This window comes from Setaria viridis, chromosome 9, assembly GCF_005286985.2.
Source record: "Setaria viridis chromosome 9, Setaria_viridis_v4.0, whole genome shotgun sequence".
In the NCBI taxonomy this organism is placed as follows: Eukaryota; Viridiplantae; Streptophyta; class Magnoliopsida; order Poales; family Poaceae; genus Setaria; species Setaria viridis.
The window spans coordinates 5,665,832-5,687,843 of NC_048271.2; the positions used below are offsets into that span (position 1 = coordinate 5,665,832).

The 22,012-nt window shown below is 43.1% G+C and overlaps 3 protein-coding genes across 3 annotated transcripts; 1 reads left to right on the plus strand and 2 right to left on the minus strand.

The window, feature by feature from the left end:
• Positions 1-41: 41 nt before the first annotated feature.
• LOC117835966 (ATP-dependent RNA helicase SUV3, mitochondrial) lies at positions 42-8,136 on the plus strand. The gene is made up of 17 exons (XM_034715303.2): positions 42-369; positions 887-998; positions 1,433-1,554; positions 1,634-1,824; positions 2,020-2,160; positions 3,475-3,597; positions 3,904-3,981; positions 4,325-4,493; positions 4,621-4,733; positions 4,854-4,934; positions 5,465-5,530; positions 5,760-5,824; positions 5,945-5,990; positions 6,072-6,188; positions 6,795-6,886; positions 6,973-7,077; positions 7,574-8,136. Exons 1-17 carry the CDS (start codon positions 300-302, stop codon positions 7,611-7,613), a joined length of 1,731 nt encoding a protein of 576 aa, XP_034571194.1. The 5' UTR covers positions 42-299; the 3' UTR covers positions 7,614-8,136.
• A 213-nt stretch (positions 8,137-8,349) lies between these two features.
• LOC117835967 (uncharacterized) lies at positions 8,350-10,947 on the minus strand. The gene has a single exon (XM_034715306.2). It carries the CDS (start codon positions 10,186-10,188, stop codon positions 8,515-8,517), a length of 1,674 nt encoding a protein of 557 aa, XP_034571197.1. The 5' UTR covers positions 10,189-10,947; the 3' UTR covers positions 8,350-8,514.
• A 6,271-nt stretch (positions 10,948-17,218) lies between these two features.
• On the minus strand, positions 17,219-20,131 carry LOC117840532 (serine/threonine-protein kinase 52). Its single transcript, XM_034721044.2, has 5 exons — positions 19,756-20,131; positions 18,368-18,480; positions 18,068-18,276; positions 17,668-17,974; positions 17,219-17,579 (listed from the first exon to the last, which is right to left on the minus strand). The coding sequence occupies exons 1-5, from the start codon at positions 20,129-20,131 to the stop codon at positions 17,364-17,366; spliced, it is 1,221 nt and encodes a 406-aa protein (XP_034576935.1). The 3' UTR covers positions 17,219-17,363.
• Between the last annotated feature and the right edge of the window lie 1,881 nt (positions 20,132-22,012).

The window sequence follows — 22,012 nt, forward strand, 5'->3', positions numbered from 1 at the left end:
TAGGGGCCCAGTCAACTGGGCTAGCCCAATATATAAACTGGGCTGAGGAGCGAATGGAATATTCCGGGCTTGGCGGATACGCATGGTTTTCGTCTCCGCTTCCTCTGCGGCCTTGCTTTCCGGCGAAATCCTCGGCCGCCGCCTCCTCCATCCCCTACCCTCACGAGCGCATTGGCTGTTGTTTCCTTTGCCCTGCGCAATCAAGCTGGTCCGGGCGCCTCGCCGCCGTCGAGTCCTGAACCGTACTGTGCCGCGGAGGGGAGTGAGTGAGGGAGGGGAAGATACGATACAACCATATAATGGCGGTTGCCGCCCTGCTGCGCCGGAGGGTGCTCTCGTCGCCCTCCGCTATCTCCTCATGCCGAAATGGTTCGTGGTACCTTCTTTCTTGTTGGGCGGCTGGTCGGTTGGTTGTTATTTTGGTTGGGGTTCGGGTGCCATGTGTTCGGTGAAATGCCAAAACCAGGCGCGCCATCTGTGGGCACTACTGAGTACTGATCAGTGGTAATGTCCATTTGTAGGTCATTTGTAGCATCAATTTTCATGTTTAATGTTTGATTGGGGAAATGAACTGTCAGGAAAGGTGGTAATTTTCCTGTTCAGTTGTCATTGTTATTCTTCTTTTTTTCCTGATGGATATATATATCATACCTTTGAAGAAATTTACCTTGTTAGGGGACATGATTGTGGTATCAATGTTGGTGCATCAAGTATTGTATCATAACTATGTTATTGTTTTGTACAACTCTGCCATGTGCTTTGAAATTTGTTTTTGCAGCTCATTTTTTTCAGTGTCAAAACCTCTGGTGGGTCTGTCCATTATACCATTGTTACATAACCAGAATTGCTGTAAACTACTGTCTAACAAACTCCATACTCTGTACAGCTGTTCACTGCCCTTTCTCCAATTCTGATCTACATCCAATGGTGAATTCTACTAACTTGAGGTTTTGGAGGGGCTACCACAACTCTGGAAAGTTTGATTTGACTGATATGACGTAAGAATCAATTTAAATACCATCATTTATGTAAATTCAAGTTTTTTTCTTCATATTCTTGTTTATTTCATGCATTTGTACCATATCTACAAACCCATTTCAAGGCATCTAAAATAACTGTCCAGTTGGGATGCTGTTACATGACGTTATTCATCATAACAGAAAATAGTTACTCCAATAAGTAATTATTATGGTGGTTAGAAATATGGAAACTGTTATAAAAATGAAAAGGATGTGCTTGTATTGTAGTTCATTAAATTCCCTGTAGGAATGACCATACCTTTCTTTTTTCTGGAGATGGAGCAATATTATACTGAAGAGTAATGTGAATCTTAAGATTTATTACATGCTAACATGTAGCGGAGAAAGCTGCAGGTTTTTATTTATTACCCCATATATGCTTCAATGAAATGGTGTGATATCTTGAATTATAGGCATCCCCATATGTGGTACCCAAAAGCCCGAGAAAAGAAGCGCAATGTATATTTACATGTCGGTCCTACAAACAGTGGGAAAACTTATAATGCTCTCAAGAGTCTAGAAGCAAGCTCTTCAGGTACTATTTTGATATACCTGAGATACTAAGAGAACTAAGTTTTACCATGGTTGCTCTAAATTGTTATCAAATATCATAGGTGTGTACTGCGGACCTCTCAGATTGTTAGCACGCGAGGTAGCTCAAAGGCTAAACAAAGTTGATGTCCCTTGTAACTTGATTACTGGACAAGAAAGGGATGAAATTGAAGGCGCAAAACATAGCTCAGTAACAGTCGAGATGGCTGATGTGACAACTGAGTATCAGTGTGCTGTTATTGATGAAATCCAGGTACTTAAAGTGAATGCATTTTGTAGACTGCTAGGTTAGGGAGGTTTATATTCATACTATGAATAGGAAGGTAGAGAGTCACGGATTTGATTTTTTTTAAATAAATGATCCAAACAACTGTGTTTCCCACTGTCAATAAAGAGTTCTTTGGAATATCCCACATTTTTGCTAATATTGTCTTCTTCCATGGAAAAGATGGTTGGCTGTAAATCCAGGGGGTTTTCATTCACACGTGCACTTCTGGGGCTTTGTTCAGATGAACTTCATGTTTGTGGTGACCCAGCTGCTGTTCCCCTTATTCAGCGAATTCTTGAAGCTACTGGTGATTTAGTCACGGTAATTTACATGAACTAACCAAATGTATACTGCTGCTACTGCCTACTGCATATTAAGGCATTATTTAATTCTTTTTCATATATGGTAGTTGTGAATTTGAAGTGTGTTAACTGCCATGTTTCTCAGCCAGTATAGTACCATTATGAATTTAGATTTTCTTTCTTTTTTTTTTGTCTTGACAGGCAGTTAAGTTTTTGTACTAGGGAAAGAGATATAATGTAGTTACCTACTACAAGATGAAAATTCAACAATATCAATGTCTCATGTTCTTGCAAGCATTAGCTGCCTTGAAAAGATTAAGGTTTTCAAATTTTGTCCACTTTACTTAAAATATGTAACAATTTTCTGGGGTTGTCATATATGCATATTATAAATTTGAATATCATATTTTGTGGATAACATCATCTGTCGGATGCTCAATTAGGCCTTTGCCCCACTTAGGTTGTAACCATCTTGTCTAGTACCGCCCTGCAGTCACAGATAAATAGGTAAGTGGCATGGACATAGCCATGTCCGCCATAACACAAGTCTTGATCTAAATATATGTTTTAAATCTTGTAAGGGCATTTTTGTCTAGTACCTTAGCGAGAAGATTACATGCATTCTTTGCAGCTTTTGTTGGTGGTATGCTGTGTGCTGCTGTTGTTTTGCACAAGTCTTGATCTCTAATTTCTACTTAAATATACGTTTTAAATCTTTTAAGGGTATTTTTGAAGACCGCATTTTTGTCTAGTACCTTAGCGAGAAGATTACATGCATTCTTTGCAGCTTTTGTTGGTGGTATGCTGTGTGCTGCTGTTGTTTTGCACAAGTCTTGATCTCTAATTTCTACTTAAATATACGTTTTAAATCTTGTAAGGGTATTTTTGAAGACCGCATTTTTGTCTAGTACCTTAGCGAGAAGATTACATGCATTCTTTGCAGCTTTTGTTGGTGGTATGCTGTGTGCTGCTGTTGTTTTGCACAAGTCTTGATCTCTAATTTCTACTTAAATATACGTTTTAAATCTTGTAAGGGTATTTTTGAAGACCGCATTTTTGTCTAGTACCTTAGCGAGAAGATTACATGCATTCTTTGCAGCTTTTGTTGGTGGTATGCTGTGTGCTGCTGTTGTTTTGTACTTGCAAAGCATATCCCGGATGGACTTGAGACTTGAGAGGGCTTTTCTCAAATGAATTTGTTTTTCTGTTGCCCAAATGAATTTGTCCTGCATAGGTTTTTTTTATTAAAAATGCTGAAGTACTGATGCAAGCATCTGCAGCATGTTGCCATCTAGCAAATGTCCTTATTTACAGATTCTTTGTTGCAGAGCAGGTTCAATATTATGAGAGACTATCTCCTTTGGTTCCTCTGAAGTCTCCACTTGGATCTTTCTCTAACATCAAAGCAGGAGATTGTTTAGTAACATTCTCAAGATGTGGGATTTATAGTCTCAAGGTGGGTATTGGTGAACTGGCCATTGCAACATTGCTTTATATCATACTCCTACTTTCCTACATAGTAACATTTAAGAGAGTAAATGTAAAATCTCCCTCTAAATTTTTGCAAAATAAAAAAGAAAGACAGTAAATAAAATTCTCGTAACATCGGCAAATCTGATCAGAGGATAGTTGTTTCTATTTAGCAACCCTTGAAATATGTTCTTTTAGCTTATGCTTTTTCATTAGAATGTATTTTTCCAGCAGATGAAGTGAATATCAAGTTTCAGCTATCTTTTTATGTTGCAATTTTTCATGCATTCAGAAAAGAATTGAAATGGAGGGAAAACATCTTTGCTCTGTGGTCTATGGCTCATTACCACCAGAAACTCGAACAAAGCAGGTACGTTTTACACTTGGGTATTTACTATCATACTATTATATCTTCTGCCTTCCATAAGATGTTATTTGCGTAGTACTCGGTAAACATTGTGCAATCTCATACATCATTGATGCTGGACTTCAAGGAACATGGCCAGCCACTTTTTTCTTGGTTTGCATAATTAATGTCATAACCCACAAGCTCATAGTTGGCCAGGATTTCAAGATTTTTCTAGTCATGGACTCATGATTGTAGTCTAGATTGCCGTAAAAGTAACCTTTCTGGTCATTCATGCATAATTCTTGATGATGTCATGATAATTTCTGTGACAATGAGTGAATTAACTTATTCCTTAAGCTTGCAGGCAACAATGTTCAATGATGATACCAGTGACCTTAATGTGCTAGTAGCTAGTGATGCTATTGGAATGGGACTTAATCTGAACATTTCCAGAATTATTTTTTCTACAATGATGAAGTTTGACGGCTTCAGCTTCAGGGAACTAACTGTTGCTGAAATCAAACAAATTGCTGGTATTAAATTTTCTTCTTATCATCTTTGCCCCCAGCAGTTTCCTTTCTGCACTTTTGTTTTCCTTGATCCACAGGCTTTTGTTTTCTGCAGTTTGTGCATATTTTGCGTGTTTTAACCTTTTTGTAGGCAGGGCTGGGAGATATGGGTCTAAGTTCCCAGTTGGAGAAGTGACCTGCCTAGACGCTGAAGATCTCCCATTGCTGCACTCATCTCTGAAGTCACCTTCCCCCATTATAGAGGTAATCTCTCACTTCTTCACAATAAATTGATTTCCAGCAGTATGAAGGCAGCAAGAAGTTCTGTTTAGTTAATAAATAGCAGCACAAACAACCACAGATGCTGACATTGCTTTTCTGCAGCGTGCTGGACTTTTCCCAACATTCGATTTATTATCTTTATATTCACGATTGCATGGAACTGACTTTTTCCACCCTATACTGGTAAGCTAAACAGACCATCGCTCTTGCTATGTTATATGGTAAAATGCATCAATACAAAAACATATTGACTTTTGATATTTATAGTCAGTTATTTGTCAATGGCAAAGTTAAAATGTTTTACTAGATAAACAATTTAGTGGTGATACTTTGGCTGGGGCACGGTAAGTTGCTGTGCTATTTTTCAATAGCCACCAGGAGTTTCTAGCAATATAGCTACATCACAGTTGTACAAATGGTTGGTTCAATGAATTATGTCCTCATCATCTTTTGCATTGGCATGAATTTCCTTTAGTGCAGTTTTACTTCTTTTGAGGTATCTGTGCACTTGCTCAGACTTTTGCTGTTCAGCTTGAGTTGGCTTGTTCAGAATAATTTAAGTAGAGTTTGGTTTTTGTCTATCCATTTCTCTTGAATAGCTTGTTATCATATTTAGTTTTATCCCATTAAATGTATATTGTGCTTTCTTTCTATTTACAGATATTTTTTCTGGTAAGAAAATGCGTGCTAGTTTTCTTTTCGTTGTGCTGCAGGAACGTTTCTTGGAGAAGGCTAAACTATCTCCAGACTATTTTATTGCTGAATGTGAAGATATGCTGGTAATTCTTTCCCTAAACCCTTTTTCTTTATTTGTTCAAATCTTCTACAAGGAACACTACAATAAATCAAAATCTGATCATCTGAGCAGGAATGCAGTGCATGTCTGCTGAAAAACAATAGTTTTGCATTATCTTTATAAGAATAGCGAACTTTCTTCAGTAGATTATGTTTTCTCTTGAGTTACAAGTGTAATATTTTGTTAAGGATTATTTCTTTCATTGTTAACAGAAGGTTGCTGCTATTGTTGATGATTTACCTCTTGGGTTGTATGATAAATATCTCTTCTGTATCAGGTATCTGTATTACTGTGATATTATGCCAACCTATTTATTTATGTGTTAGACCTTTTGAATTGTCTTGCTCCACAACTCTTGTGAAATAATCAAACTACTTTCTGACACTTTGTATTGCAGTCCAGTGGACATGCGTGATGATATATCTGTCCAGGGATTAGTTCAGGCAAACATTTCTATCGTACTATTTTTCCTTGCTATTTTTGTGGAATTAGGACACAGTGTTGCTAATTTCTTCAATGTGCAGTTTGCAGAAAATTATGCAAGGAAAGGCACTGTTCGACTCAAAGAGATATTTACACCCGGAACATTACAGGTTCCTAAAACACACAATCAACTGAAGGAGCTTGAATCAGTTCACAAGGTTATTGGACCTAAATTCTTCTTAGATACTGTTAGATACTTGTCCGTCCATATTCAACACTCAACACCATCGTATATCTTCTCAACATGCTTCTGAATGCAAATTCCTTTGTTCTTCAACTTTATATTCTGCAAATGCAGTTAACATGGATTTGAACATTATCTATTGTTTCTAAAACAATCTTCAATCTGTTGTAGTTGTATTCATACAGAAATTCGTGTTCCAAGTTAAATCTATGCTAGAGGGAAAGAAAGATAAAATATTGATAATCATTATCCAGAAATTAGTGTCTTGTTTTAGTTGATACCAGCGCAATTCAAATTCAGGTTAGAAATTTCAAACTCGATCCAAAATCTTTAGACTACACATTGAAAGTTTGTTCTCAAGTTGATATTATGCCACCTGCTTTTGCGAACATGGTATATTTGTTGAGTTGTGAGATCTATCTTTACTATCAAAGAGAACTGACTTTTCTACAGATTAATTAATGATAAAAGCTTTTGCAAAAAGTTTGTGGCCCATATCCACAGCTGTTTTGTTTAAGTAGACTACTCTTCAGAAAATTGCAATGAAGTTAATCACCATTTCTTGTGGTGATCACCTCAGGTCCTAGAGTTGTATGTGTGGTTAAGCTTCAAAGTGGAGGACTCCTTTCCAGATCGTGAAGTGGCCGCTTCCCAAAAGGCAATCTGTAGCATGTAAGTGCTTAGATCCAAGAGCTTTCTTTTTTTTTTTGCCATTCGGCAGATCAATTCAGTGAATTTCTCATCGTTGGTATTATCAGGTTGATTGAAGAATATCTGGAGAGGTCAGGATGGCAGCCACAAGGGCGAAGAAAGTTTTTGCGTGGTCCACAAAAGCTCCTTCGAGAATATGATGTGTCGCAAATGTATGATATCTTTAATCTTCAGAAATTTTTTATATTATTTTCAATAATGTCCCGGATGACTGCTAGCTGCATCTTTTAGCCAAAAAAAAATTATCATCTTTCCTCCAATTCACTCCACGAATATATTTTTTAAATGTTTCATGGGAGGGACAGGGATGCATTAGATCTTCAATCTTGCAGAACACCACTAGATTCCCTAGAGGTTCTTACAGTTCGTAGGCTGTAGTGCTATGCTGCATGATGTCTGCACCATTGATTTGATTCTATGGTCTTCTTTTTTCTGTTGTAATCTGTCTTTTTTTTTGGGAAAATTTTGTAATCAGTCGTCAATGCAGCTTGACCTCATCATATGTTTGTCAAAAGCCGCTCCTGCTAAATTTCCCATTTTATTTTCCTCCAAGATACTGCCCCTACATTGAATCATAATAATCGATCCCACTCTGGTTTTTTAAGAACAGCTCTTTCTTGAGATAACCATCTTGAGTTTAATGGACAGGCGCAAGTACTTTCAAGAAGTTGATGGACAACCAAAATAGAAGGCCTGAATAAGGGGTCTCACCGCATTCAGACCAGATTTTTGCAACCCTCCAGAGCATGTTCTGCCTTTCTGATTGGTTATCTGATCGTAATCGAGGAGCAAAAGAACACTTCGGATGACAGAATAGATCCATGGACGACTTCACCACACCCATTTAGGTCGACTAAGCAGTCATTTGGCAGTGCATGCCACACATTCACCATCCACCATACTTTGTTCAGTCACTTGTTGCACCTAAACAAATGGAATACAATGTGTACTTGTTTGTAAGGAAAAATGGAGGCATGGCAAATCCACTTGTGAGACAGTCGGCTTACATACATACGGAATGGCTTGTACATGCTAGTCTGAGTTCTAGAAGTAGCTGAAGTTAAAAAATAGTAATAACGATAGCTGTAATGCTGGTTGTAACCCTGTAAAGAGAAACGGCTTATGGCTTTCTTTTTACTTTCTCTGAGACCAAAAGGGGCAGTAATGCTTCTTATGATGAAAAGGGTTGATTCGCTAATGCGAGATCTCTACATTGTTGTTGGCAGCTGTGCGTTTTTTCTTGTGTGCCTGTGCTGTTCTCCGGTGAAACATTCGGGTTCTTTTGATGTATTCGAAGCACAATGAGTTGGAACATTTCACGTTTACTTCCTGTCTTGCTCAATTAAGTGAAGGCTCATGACGAGCCTATCTTTTGAAGTTTCAACCTTTTTCTGCTATTTGAGACATCGATGCAACTATGCAAGTGCCTGACAAGATGGTAGACTTCATATTATCAAGATCCTGTTCTAGGAAAAAATGATGAAGGCCATCGCTGCTAGCCTGCTACATTACTGGGTTACCTTTTTCACATATTCCAACATTCACCATTTTCATAAGCGTTTGGCAATGCAGCACAATGTTGTCTACCATCAAAATCTTCTCTCAATGTTCTTACACCTATTATCTGCTACCTGCTTTCTGAGAAGCTGAATCTTTCTAATTGCTGAATGCATGTTCATCTTCTCAAGCTTGTCCAGCACAAGATCAAATGTCTCCTGCTTCGGAGCAAAACCCTTCAACACCATCTCCTCCAAGAACAAGCAAGACTGCGCAAGCCTCCCATTTCGGCACAGCCAGCTCACCAGCAACGTGTAGGTGCTGAAATCAGGGGTAATGTCCTTCCTGAACATATGGCATATCAGGAACAGAAGCGTCTTCACCCACTGCCTTCTGCAGCACAGCTTCAGCAAGGGGATGTACGTCTTGATGTCCGGCTTGCATGACTGCTCCTCCATCTGAACCAACTGCTTCAGCGCGTTCTCAGCCTGAGAGTGGTCACAGGCAGCAGAAATCAGGGTGTTGAAGGTAGTCAAGTTGGGTGATATACCAGTTCTGCGCATTTCTGTGATCACAAAATTCGCATCTTGAAACCTTCCAGCTCTGCCAAGTATGTATATCAGAGAGTTGTAGAAGGAAGCATCTGGGGTGCAAGCATCCTGCTTCACCTTCTTAAAAGTATCCAGAGCTTCTTGTGTTCTCCCAGCCTTCCCTAGCGCGTGCATTACAATTGTGTATGTGATAATATTTGGAGGGCATCCCTTCCTGCGCATCTCATCCAAGATATTGTCAACTGTCTGAAAATCTTTCTCCATGCAGTATGCTTCTATGAGGCTTGTGTAAGTTACAACCGAAGGACTGAAACCATGCTCCTCCATTTCTTTCATTGTCTTGCGAGCTTCATTCAGCATCCTTGCCTTGCACCAGCCATGGACCAATGTGTTAAAGATACTCTCGTCAGGAGGTATAGTCCCCATCAACTGTTGGAAGGCACCCCTTGCGCGCTTCACGCTCCTCTCCTTGCACAATGTGTCCAATAGCACATTCATGGCCTTTGTGTCTTTGGCCACCCCAAACCTGTCCATTTTGTGGAAAGCATCAATGGCGTCACTCCATCGGTTGGCCCCGCAGAGCCTCCTCATCACCTTTGTCATGGTTGCAAGCGACACCAAGCCCCCAACATCATGCATCTGGTTGATCAAACCGCACATCAAATCGAACTGCTTGAACTTGCCCAGTATGTCCACCATTGAATTATATGAATCAGCACAATGGCAGTAGCCGTCCTGGGTGCCTGCCCACATGAAGAACCCAAACGCAGCCACCCAATCATTGCCAAATCTCTGCAGGATCTTGTCAACAAGGCGTCCTGACACCCTGACAGGGCAGCATTCCATGGCAATCACGATGGCTTCAGGAGACGCGAACCCGGAGCTCAGAATTCGGCTAACCTCATCGAGGTCAGCCTCAAACTCGGCATCTTCGTGGGATGCAGGACAGCCGGTGAGGATAGACAGAGGTTTGGATCCAGTACCAGTAGCAGTGCCGGTGCCGCTTCGTTCCTCCAAGGTTTCTGGTTTGGCCGGAAGCACAAAGTCGTCGTCGCCGTCGTCATCCAATGCGGCGCAAGGACCACCATCCTCTGGGTACTTGAACCACTCGGGCAGGTCAAACCCCGCCGTAGAGAAGCACGGCGCGGCGCGCTTTCCGGTGTGCAGCACGAAGCCCCGTGGAGGTGCGCCTAGCACCCGCAAACACAGGCGCATCCTTCTGCTCAGGCCCAGGGAGGCACACCGTCGAGCACCTCGCGTGCGTGACTGAACCACGCCTCGCTTGCTGCTAACTCCAAACGGTAAATGGTCATACACGAGCTCGCCGATAGGGAGAAGGACGACGACGACAAAGGGCGCTTCCTTGGGGGCCTGAAGGGACCGGTGTCGACATCGAGGATGGCGAGCTCCGGGCAGTAGCGGTGGCTAGCAGGAGGGGAGGGATGGCGGCGGCCGGTGCGGAGGGGAGGGGCGGCGGGGGCCGGCGCGGAGGGAAGGGGCGGCTGCGGTCGTCGCGGAGGGGAGGAGCGGCGGCGGCCCGCGCGGAGGGGAGGGGCGACGACGGCCGGCGCGGGGATGGCTGCAGTGGTGGCGCGGGATGCGAAGGACGGCGGGTGAAAAAACAAGAGTTCCGTCAACGAGTGTTGCACGAACTCTGAAAATACATTTCTGAATCATAAACTTTTTAACTCGTTCACCGCGAATCCACGATCCTCCGCGTTGGCACGCTGATATGGCGGGTGATAGAACTTCTCTTATCTATTTTCCTCTCTCTCCATGGCTGCTTCTACTCTTTCTCCAAGCTCTAGCATCACCGCACCAACCCAACCTCCGTCCATCCCTCCCTTCCTTCCTCTCCATGCTTCGGCATCGTCCCTACCTTCCCTCTTCTCCACTCTATGCGCTCCCGACCTATCCAATCCATCTTCCATTCTTCCTCCAATGGAGGCTGCAACCTACGTACCAAATCTGCCGAGCCACTATCCATCCTTATGGGACTTGGACCATCTGACCAAAACTGGATTACAGGTTTATAGAGGATGCAGTCGGTGAAATAAATGGCAGAGTTTGTCATCTTATGGGACTTGGTGCAGAATATTGAATTCAGTGATGAGAGAACCAACTCAAATGGATGTGGACAGCAAATGGCTCATACACCTCAAGATCAGCTTATCATGCACAATTGAGGGAACTTACGATAATTTTGATGGCAAAGTCATTTGGCAGGCTCATGCTTAAGCTAAGCATAAATTTTTTGCATGGCTGTTGGTACAGAGCAAAATACTTATAGCTGATAAGGCTGATAAGATGGTAGCTCGAAATTAGCAATGTGAACTAGAATACCCATTGTGTGATCAGGAAGCAGAAATAGTAGCACATCTGTGCCTTCAATGCAGTTAGCAATGCAGTTATGCTAAGGAAGTTTGGATGCTGGTGAGTAACTAGACCGGGGGATAATCAAGATACTGGAAAATGATGATGTGGAAGTGGAATAATGGTGGAGGAGATCGCTTACGCCATTCCACAAGAAGCATGTCGATCTGTGGCCGCGTATCTAATCCTCGTTGCATGGAACATATGGAAGGAGCGCAACCGACGAATGTTTGAAGGAAAATCTCTCCGGCCAATGTAAGTGTTCGACATAATACAAGATAATGTTAAGGTGCGCCAGAGAGTGTGCGGTAACTCCAAGTTGGATCAGTGTATCTTAGTTTTATTAATAAGTAAGCCTAAAGAGCTAATTATTCTATGTAATATCGAACATAAACTTCTATCTCCTTAAACGAATCGCTCCTGCTTTATTTGAAAAAAAATGTCCATCCTTGCGCGTCAACAGCCAATCCGTCCCTGCGCGTCCGCCGCCGCCGCCACCACACTCTGCCGCGGCCTAGACTCGACCTGCTCCCATCGATGTCTCCCCCTCCCTGTTCTAGCAAGCACCAGCATCAAACACCACTTCTCAAGCAAGCAACTCCTTTGTTCTATCCAAGGCAAGAACAAGCAGCTGCATCAGCGACCGACAAGCCTTCCTGCTACCTGCTCCTCCCCATCCAATCATCAATCATCATCCTGCAGCTCCCTCACACGTTCAGGCTCACCAAGCAAAGCACCAGCGCCTTCCCTCTCCCTTTCCCCTCTGTTCTTCTGCACCACAGGTAGAGCAGCAGCAGCTCCAATTCCCGCGCGTACCAGTCCTGTCCCAGCGCGTGCGCCGCCGCGGCCGTGGTCTGCCCCGTCCCCGTTCGAGAAACGCAACTGCGGCTGCGCTTCGCCACCCATGCCAACCAGTGAAACGTGAGCGCCGCAGCCACCGCTGCTGCTAGCGCCGGTAACAGGTTCCTCCCGCCGTCTATATCGACTGGCGTCACCGTCCCTGCCGCAGTGCCACCACTACCAGCAGACCCGTCGCCGGCGCTCCAGTAGAAGCTAGCCGGCCGCCGATGCGGACCCCTTCGCCGCCAGGCTCGCCGAGTGCACCAGGGAACGCGTGGCGGCGGCGGCGGCAGGTTGGGGAAGAATGGCCCGTGCGGCGTGAGGAGGGTGCTCGCGTGCTCGTAGGCAGCGGCAAAGGTGACGGACGGCAGATTGTGGCGCCGCTCACGATGTCCACGCACCCCACCATGTCAGCAGTAGATGCCTACGTATGGATGAGAAGTTTATGGACTCAGAAATACACTTTCAAAATTTATGAACCTAAGTGATACTCGTTTACAAGTTGACGGATCTCTTATGCATTTTACTCAAAAAAGAACGATTGCGGAGGAAGGCGGCCGAGGGTGACTGCCCCCCGTTCTACAAGTTCGTCTTGTGCAATCATGCTTCATGCACAGCCACGGGTCCGCTTCTTTGCCTAGCTTCTGAAGCACATTGTGGACAACGATCGATGCGAAATCCGCAATTCTGGAGCAGAATCGCCTGACCATCTGGCTCTGCGCTGCCCCTTCGCGGCTCAGTTTTGGACCAACCTTGGTGTTCTGATCACTGATGGGGTTACAGTGAGAAACCTGTGGGAGCTCCCCCGCCCGCCCCCCCCCCCCCCCCCCCCCCCCCCCCCCCCCCCCCCCCCCCCCCCCCGGCTACCTGCCACAAACATCCTCCAGCGCAACTCTGAAAGCATATACACGATGTGGTCTTCCGCGGAATGGACCCCCTCCCTCCCCGGCGGAATGGCTCCTCTGCACAGCTTGGGTCACTCAGGGCCAGCCCTGGGGAGGGTGTGCGGCTGCTCAGGCCCCCAAATCCCACGAGCCCCACTCTAGGTGTGCTTATTGCCCTGCTATCGTAGGTCGCATGCAGCATGGTCTAAGATCGGTGAGCCGTAAATATTGCCCTGCTGCGCAGGTCGCATGCAGCATGGCCTAAAGCCGGTGAGCCGTAATTATTTACGCATGCGGCAGCAAGGCAGACGAGTAGACGACGTGATCGAGGCGACCGATCGAGTGCCGATTCGTCTAATCGTGATTAGATCCAATTCCTTCGATCCTTTCCTTCGCTTGAGCCTGGTACTCCGTACTCGACTGCCGCCCAGGGGCTAGGGCACTGCCGCCCGCCGGTTCTCGGCTTGTTACTTGCGGTTGGCGCTTGTGTAGGTAGTACTCACTACTCAATAGGGACTCTGGACTATCCTCTCATGGCAAACAGCCCCTGGGTATGAACGACGCGGTCACGCAGAACGAATGACGAGCAGAGATCAGATAGGAGATCGTCAATTCACTTCTGTGATCAGGTGATTCGATTGCCAATTCCCCAAATATCATTAATTATTAATTCACTATCACAACTTATTTAATCTTAACTGATTTATAACTATTGTGTATTTATAATAATTTCAGCACCGTGGGATATCATGTCGTCAGAAAAATATGAATCAGGTAACAAGAAAAGGAAAAGAAAAAGACGTGTGGATGAGTTGATAGAATCACAGAGAGGAGCAATTGATAAATTTTGCAAGAGTAATCAGGACCCTGAGAGTAATACGGGCGCTGCAAAGAACCCAGATGAGTTGGCAATAGTTGTTGTGGATGAAACAACTAATGGGAATCAGGAAGAAAGTGTTAACATCAACGTCGATGATAACAATGTAAGTGACTCTGAAAACATAGTAAATGCATCAGGTGCATATGCACAGTCTGCTAGTGTTGATGAGCAACCAGTTTACACTTCAGATATTTATGATCCAAGAAATTGGGATAATCTTGATAATAAAGTAAGAAACATATTAGCCGAGAAAGGACCTATAAGAGAGAAAATATCAAATTTCCTCTAGATGTTACCTCAAGATATTTTTCATATGCTCATTATTCTAGAAAATTAAGCAATGAAGAGATACATGATAGAAAATGGTTAGTTTATTTGAAGCATGTTGACAAAGTTTTTTGTTTCTACCGTAAGATCTTTAAGTCTAGCACTACCAAGAGTCCTAGTTCCTTAGCAAGTGATGGGTTTAGAAATTGGAGGCATATCAGTGAGAAGCTTAGAGAACATGAAAATAGTGTCGAGCATATTAGTAACATGAACAGTTGGAATGAATTGAGAGCTGGACTGCGGAAAAAGGAAACAATTGACAAAGAATTGCAGCAATAAATCACAAAGGAGAAAAAACGGTTGAGGCAAGTTTTATTAAGAATAATAGCTATTGTGAAATTTCTTGGTAAACATAATTTGGCTTTTAGAGAAAGCAGTAAGCAGCTTTATAATGATAATAATGGTAATTTTTTAGCTTGTATTGAGATGATTGCAGAATTTGACTTGGTAATGCAAGACCACCATAGACGTATTCAGAACAAAGAAATTCATTATCATTATCTCAGTCATAAAATTCAGAATGAGTTGATATTTCTTTTGGATTATGATATCACAAGTTCTAGGTTGTTAAAGAGACCAAGTATTTCTCCATTATCCTATATTGTACCCCTGATGTCAGTCATCAAGAACAAATGACTTTATTAGTGCCTGATGGCAAGATAAAAAATTGAGGAGTACTTTTTAGGGTTCTTGAAGGTGGATGACACATCTGGTTTGGGGCTTTTTAATAGCTTGAATCTATGAAGTCCTTTGACCTAAATATTAGTGACATAAGGGGTCAAGGCTATGACAATGTTTTAATATGAAAGGAAAACACCAACGGGTACAAAAACGGTTAATTGATATCAATTCAAGAGCATTGTATATGCCATGTGCATGCCATAGTCTAAATCTTACTCTTTGTGATATGGCAAAATCTAGTGGGAAAGCTGTTTCATTTTTTAGAATTGTTCAACACATATATGTATTATTTGCTGGTTCTACGAAAAGGTGGAATATTTTGCTTAAACATGTTCCTAGTTTAACTGTAAAATCATTGTCCAATACTCGTTGGGAGAGTCGAATGAAAAGTGTTATAGCAATAAGATATTAAGCTACTGAGTTGAGATCTGCTTTGTCTGAGTTACGTTATGCTTCTGACATTGAACCTAAGGATAAAAGTGATGCAAAAAATTTATTTGATGCACTTGGCAGCTTTTGAGTTTCTACTTGGTATGGTTATCTAGCATGATATTTTATTTGCTGTAAATAAAGTGAGCAAGAAGTTGCAATCGTCAGCCATGTGCATTGACTCTACTTTGAAGCAAATACAAGGTATAACACAATACTTTGAGAATTACAGAAATGAGAAGTTTTCTTCTAGTCTGATCATCGCCAAAGGTATTGCAACAGAAATGGATGTAGAGGCATCATTTCCAGAAAAACGTCATGCTACGAGGAACAAACAGTTTGATGAAAGTAATTGCCATGAAGAAATTCTTGAAGGTGAGAAGGCTTTTGAAGGTAAATATTTTTTTTGGTTGATATGGAGATCACTTCTTTGAAGAACAGATTTGAAGAACTCGTGGTGTTTAAAGATATATTCGGATTTTTATTGAGCTCAAGTACTTTGAAGTCATTAAATGATAATGAACTTGAAGAATGTTGCACTAAATTTGCAGAAACCTTTTCTTTTGATGGTTCATCTAATGTTGAGATATAGGATCTTATTTCTGAATTAAAGATTATGAAATTCATTTTGCCAGATGGTGTAATGTCTGCTATGGAGATTTTCGAGCATATCAGAGATGTGGATTGTTATCCTAATGTCTCCATTGCTTACCAACTCTTATTTACTGTGCCTGTGACTATCGCATCGGCTGAAAGAAGTTTTTCAAAGTTGAAGTTATTGAAGAACTATTTGAGGTCAACAATGACTCAGTAGAGGTTAAATAGTTTGGCAACATTATGCATCGAGAAGAAATTGTTGGATGAGGTTGACATCAACCCTATCATAAATGACTTTGCATCGAGGAATGTTAGAAAAAACTTTTAAGGTAATATATATAAATAATTTGATATGAATATTGCTTTTTAGATACATTTATTTATTAGTAACATTTCATATATATTTGTTATAATGTTTATATTAAAGGGTTCCGAGTTTAACTTTCGCCCCGGGCCTCCCAAATTTCAGGACCGGCCTTGGGGTCACTGACAGGTGGACCTGATCCCAACTGCTTGCTTGCAAGGAAGAAGCTAAGCTATGGCGCTGGTCGCCTACCGAAAGATGATCAATCAACAACTGAAGGCCGGTGTCCTTTTTCAATATGTAATCTACAAGGCTGCTATTTGAGACATCGATGCAAGTGTACCTGATAAATTGGTAGACATCATTTTACCAACATTTTGTTCTAGATGAAAATGATAAAGGCCATCGCTGCTACAGTACTAGGTTACTTTTTTCACATATTCCAACATTCACCATGTTCACACAAGTGTTTGACATTGCAGCACAATGTTGTCTACCATAAAAATATTCTCTCAGTGTCTGTTAACATTCACCTATTACCTGCTACCTGCATCCTGAGAAGGTGAATCTTTCTAATTGCTGAATGCAAGCTCATCTTCTCGAGCTTGTTCAGCACAAGATCAAATGTCTCCTGCTTCGGAGCAAAACCCTTCGACACCATCTCCTCCAAGAACAAGCAAGACTGCGCAAGCCTCCCATTTCCGTACAGCCAGCTCACCAGCAACGTGTAGGTGCTGAAATCAGGGGTGTGTCCTTCCTGAACATATATGGGACATCAGGAACAGATGATGATGAAACGGACTTCAGAATTTATATCCCGAAATTCAGCCCAACTTTGGCTCCAGAAATGAATGGGATTGCCAAATAATATTTCATGTTTTAGTAACTTTTAAGCATTTAATGAAGCACTAATATCTGAACCAAACACAATTGCCAAGGCAGCCTTCTCTCATTGTAGATACGCAAGCACAGATTCCATTTCATACGAATTACAAGCTACACAATTCCACGGCAAGGGTACTTAAATGTTGTTGCTTATTAGGTTAACTGAGGTGATGAGCTGATAAGAGCCAGACTAGGCACTACGGTTGAAGCCGAAGCAGGAGCACCCGTGCGCAACGTGATCGTCAACGGGCGTCATGCCACCCTTGCCGCTGCCGGTGTCAATCTTCTCCAGCATCGTCACTACCTCTGCCATCTCCGGCCGGTTGTCCGGGTTCCCGTCCCAACACCGCATCATGATGTCTGACAGCGCCCGAGGACAACACCGAGGGATGTCCGGCCGGATGCCCTGCGCACGATGGCACCATATATCATCCATTGATCAGAAATTAGAAGTGACGTCGCAGCCGATCCAGCAGAGAAGGAGCAAAACGAACCAGCTTGACAACGTGGTAGGAGATGTCGGCGAGGCTGTAGTTGGGGTAAGCCATGGCGCAGCAGTATGTCTCCCATAGTAGGATGCCGAAGCTGTAGACGTCGCACTTGTGGTCGTAGGGCTTCCCCTGCAGCACCTCCGGCGCCATATACCCCAGCGTGCCCGTTTGTCCCGTCACCTCGCTGCTCTGCGCCTCCACACGCGCAACCCCAAAGTCGGCGATCTTCAGTGTCCGCTTCCGGTCCAGAAGCATGTTCTCCGCCTTCACGTCGCGGTGCATGATCTTCTTCGAGTGCAGGTAGCTCAGCCTGTAGTTTGCCAGCCGATAACCCAACCATCAACAAAACGTGTGCATTCATATATGTTTGGTGCATCGATGTAAAAGAGCATATACTACTCACCCTCTGGCGAGGTCGAGCGCGAGATGGACCACCTTCTTGTAGGAGAGCTTCTTGTCACGGTGGTTGTACAGCAACGTCTTCAGCGTGCCTCCATGCTGGAACTCGACCACGACGACGCAGCACTCGTTCGGCACAGAGCGGCCGCCACAGGAGGTCGAGCCCTTCTTGGGGATCTTCAGTTGGGACGTTCCCATTGACGCGCCAACAAACTGCATGCAGACAAGTTTCGAAACAAGGATTTCAGGATATGCACGATGGATGATGACCCTATGAAGAGAATGGTGGATTTAGCATACATACTTTGGTGATGTTGGGGTGATCAAGCTTCTGCCAGACCGCAACCTCCTTCTGGAAGGCCTCCCGGTGCTTTGCCGCCGTGTCCTGCCCATCCTTCCCCCAGTCCAGCACCTTCACTGCATCCAAATACATTATTAAAATGTTAGCGATATTGTATCTTACAGTATGGAGTCTCTCTCTTATGCTCAATATGGAGAATCCCTTTCCTTAGTTCTCAGATGAAACCTAGATTCCCTTTTCTCTCATTACACATGCCGCTATTCTGAATGCTCCATACTTTACAATCATGGGTTGAATCCAGCAATTTTGTTGCCCCTGAATGACACAATGCTTACCTCGACTGCAATCCTAACTATAAACTAAAAAGTCTTAATTAAACCTCAAATAAAATGATTGACATAGGGCATGCCCGAATGCTAAACGATCATCCATAAGTTTCCGTAGCCTGTATCATAGAAGAGTCCCTATTAAATACAACTTTCTAAGTGGCTACTTTCCTCCTTTCTTGCCTACATTTTGTCACATCTTTGGCACTCTAGCAAAGTTATGGCGTACCACTATCATCGTCCTCAATAAATACTATACATATTACCTCTGACCATGGCCATATCTAATAATTTTATATGTTTTTATCAAACCTAAAAAATACACCAGACAACATATGTGGCAAAGCAAAATTCTAAATAGCCGTCCTACACTCCTACTTCATCCCTAGCTACTTCCATGCTAAAAAGAATCCGTGCTTTTTTGTTCCACCTTCTCCTTCATTGAACGGAGCCGATATATCTATGACTATTCGGCTACTCTCTCATCATAATTATGGCCAAGATATCTCTTGCAGCTACCGATTGCGTCAGGCAGTCCCAACCCAATGACTGATGGTGTCCATAGAATTAAATGAGCTGCCACCTAGGATAAAAAATGACGTGGCAAGGAAGTAAATGAAGAAAGAGATAGAAATCGGGTCTTGCATGAGATCTAGTTTCTACACACCATCCAAGGTATAATGAGATATGGGTAGTATTAAATTTAATTATGGAATAGTGGTGTTTGCATTGTAAGAGTATTGTCTAGTACCAGTTTCTTGACGATGTGAAGTTTACGGAAACTACACCTAGTGTCTTGGATTAGGACCGCCCTCACACCCTCGCTCAGGACAAAACAACACTCCCTCTAGTCATAAATACTTAGATGATTTGACAAAATTAAATCCGGTCAAACTTTTAAAACTCTGGCCGTCAATAAATTCTAAAAACACCCCTTTTTTAAGCTAAACCAAATACCATTAAACCGGTGATATGGCATTGCCCATTGTCGCCTTCAGCAGGAGCAGCTAGGTTTTCACATCTAAAAAATCTAGGAGACACGTTTATGACGAACAAGCAACGTACCTGCGACGTCGTGGCCGTCGTAGGTGCCGCGGTAGACGACGCCGAAGGTGCCGTGCGCGATCTGGTTCTGGATGTCGAGCTTGGCGAGGTCGATCTCCCACTCGAGCAGCGTCGCCTCCGGCAGCGGCGACGCCGACCGCTGCGTCGACCGCTGGTGCTCCAGCCACACCTGCGACCGCGTCTTCTCAAGCTGCACGTCCAGGTTCTTCAGGTCGATCTTGTCCGCCCGCACGTACATCTCGTTGTCCGCCCCGGCCCTCACGAACAGGTCGCCGCCATTGCCGCCGCCGGCGGCCCCGGGCTCGGTGCTGCTGATACCGCCGAAGCTGCGGCTGCGGCCGCGAGCAACGCCGCCGGTGGGCGCCATGGGGTCCATTGCGTGATCAGATGGAGATAGGGATGACGACGTCTCTCGCTACAGATGCTCCGTCCCTGGTTGCATGCCTGATCTACCTCCCTTTTCTTAAAACCGAAGATGCATGGAGACAAATCTCGTTTAATTTTAAGTAGGGACCAAATGTATGTCTGACCAAATCGATCAGCTTCAGCAAATTAAATCGTCTAAAATAATCAGCTCCAAAAACATAAAAGATGCAATACGCAACATAGATACGAATGTGCGTAAAAACAGGTTAACTAAACAAAAGGAAAAATCGATCAGGACAAAGGAAAATTTATAAGAGTCTAAGCTACGGGAAAAAAAATCAAATCAAGGAGAAGGCTAATGTGATTAGCGGTCTTCTTGATCAATAAAAGGCTACGGTAAAATCCGCTGGGGGAAAAGGGCACCTAGCTAGCTAGGTCTAAGAGCAACTCCAACAGTTCCCTAAAAAATTCTTCCACAAAACGAGGTATTGGAGGTTATGCTAAAACAATTTTTCCTAAAAAATATATCAGCCCACAGCAGATCGCTAAAAACTAGTCCCCAATAATTTAAAAGAGGCCACGTCATCGGATTGAGCCCATTTAGTATCCGTTAATTTTTTTTCTCCGGTACCGGAGCCCGTAAAAAATCTCTGCACGGTGAAGCTCTGGCGCAGGTCTGGCAGCCCCTAGGATACCTGGTGCTTCGTCCACGTCCTGGATGTGCGCAGTACCTGGTGCTTCCTAGTCCACGTCCTGGATGTGCGCAGTAAATAGCAGCAAATAATTCAGTCTTTCACGGTACTAGCAGCAAATACTTTCACTGAGTATTTATTTTCAAAAATAGCACAGGCACAAGACCATATCCATGCACTCACGGCAATTAAATTGACATTAATTTATCTCACCAACCACTCACAGAGCGATAGACATATAATAGATAATAGCTGAGTAAATAGGTTCCAAAGTGAATAAAATAAGTCTGTAGTTGGAAAATAGTTCCTAAATCAACAAAACACAAACATGATAGTAATTAAGCACTAGGCATAGATAGTCGGCTCATGATCTCAGCCCGCAAGGACATGTAATATTTCTTTTGTTCATCTGGCATGGTAGTAAGGTCCATGGTCATAATCCTCTCTTCATCCCTCCTTTTTTGCAACTGGACCTCCTGGCTCCTCAACTCAATAAGTAGTTTTTCATTTGCAACTCGATCCTGTTCAAGAGCAACTCGATCCTGTTCAAGAGCAAATGCTTTGTTGAACCTCTCCTCTTTTTTTAGCTCCTTCTCCCCATCAATTTCTTTCTTCTGTACCCACATATTTTCTAAGGTTGTTGTCACACTTTTTTTCTTCTCTTGTAGCAGTGCTGCTTTTGCCTTCTTCTTACCAATTGGCCTTGTCAGTGCATTATCTTCTATGCCTTGAACCTCACCTTCTCCTAATTCACTTGGTAAACTTGCACTTGGACCAGCATTTGAGCTTGTCTTCTGCTTCTTGTTAGATGTTTTACCAACAGCCAATTCATCAATTTTAGCAAGCCATTTTGGTTGTGTTCTCAGCTTATTCCAGCAATGCATGAACTGGAATGCTCTTTGATGTTCGTCTTCAGACTTGTACAAAGCACATGCCTCTGCAACCTGCACACACCATCATCCAAGGGATATTCATATATGATATATAAACATAAAATAGTCGAAATAAAACCTGGTACTGCATAGTGAGTAAAGTACCTTATCTTGTATTGTAGTACCACTCTGACGTCTTAACTCAATTCGTGATAGACATCCACAAAATTTGTTCACAGCTTTTTGTATGGTCTCCCACCGATGCATGAGCGAATTCATGGTACGCGTAGAGGGGCACGTCTTGTGTTCATTGAAGTACTCATATAT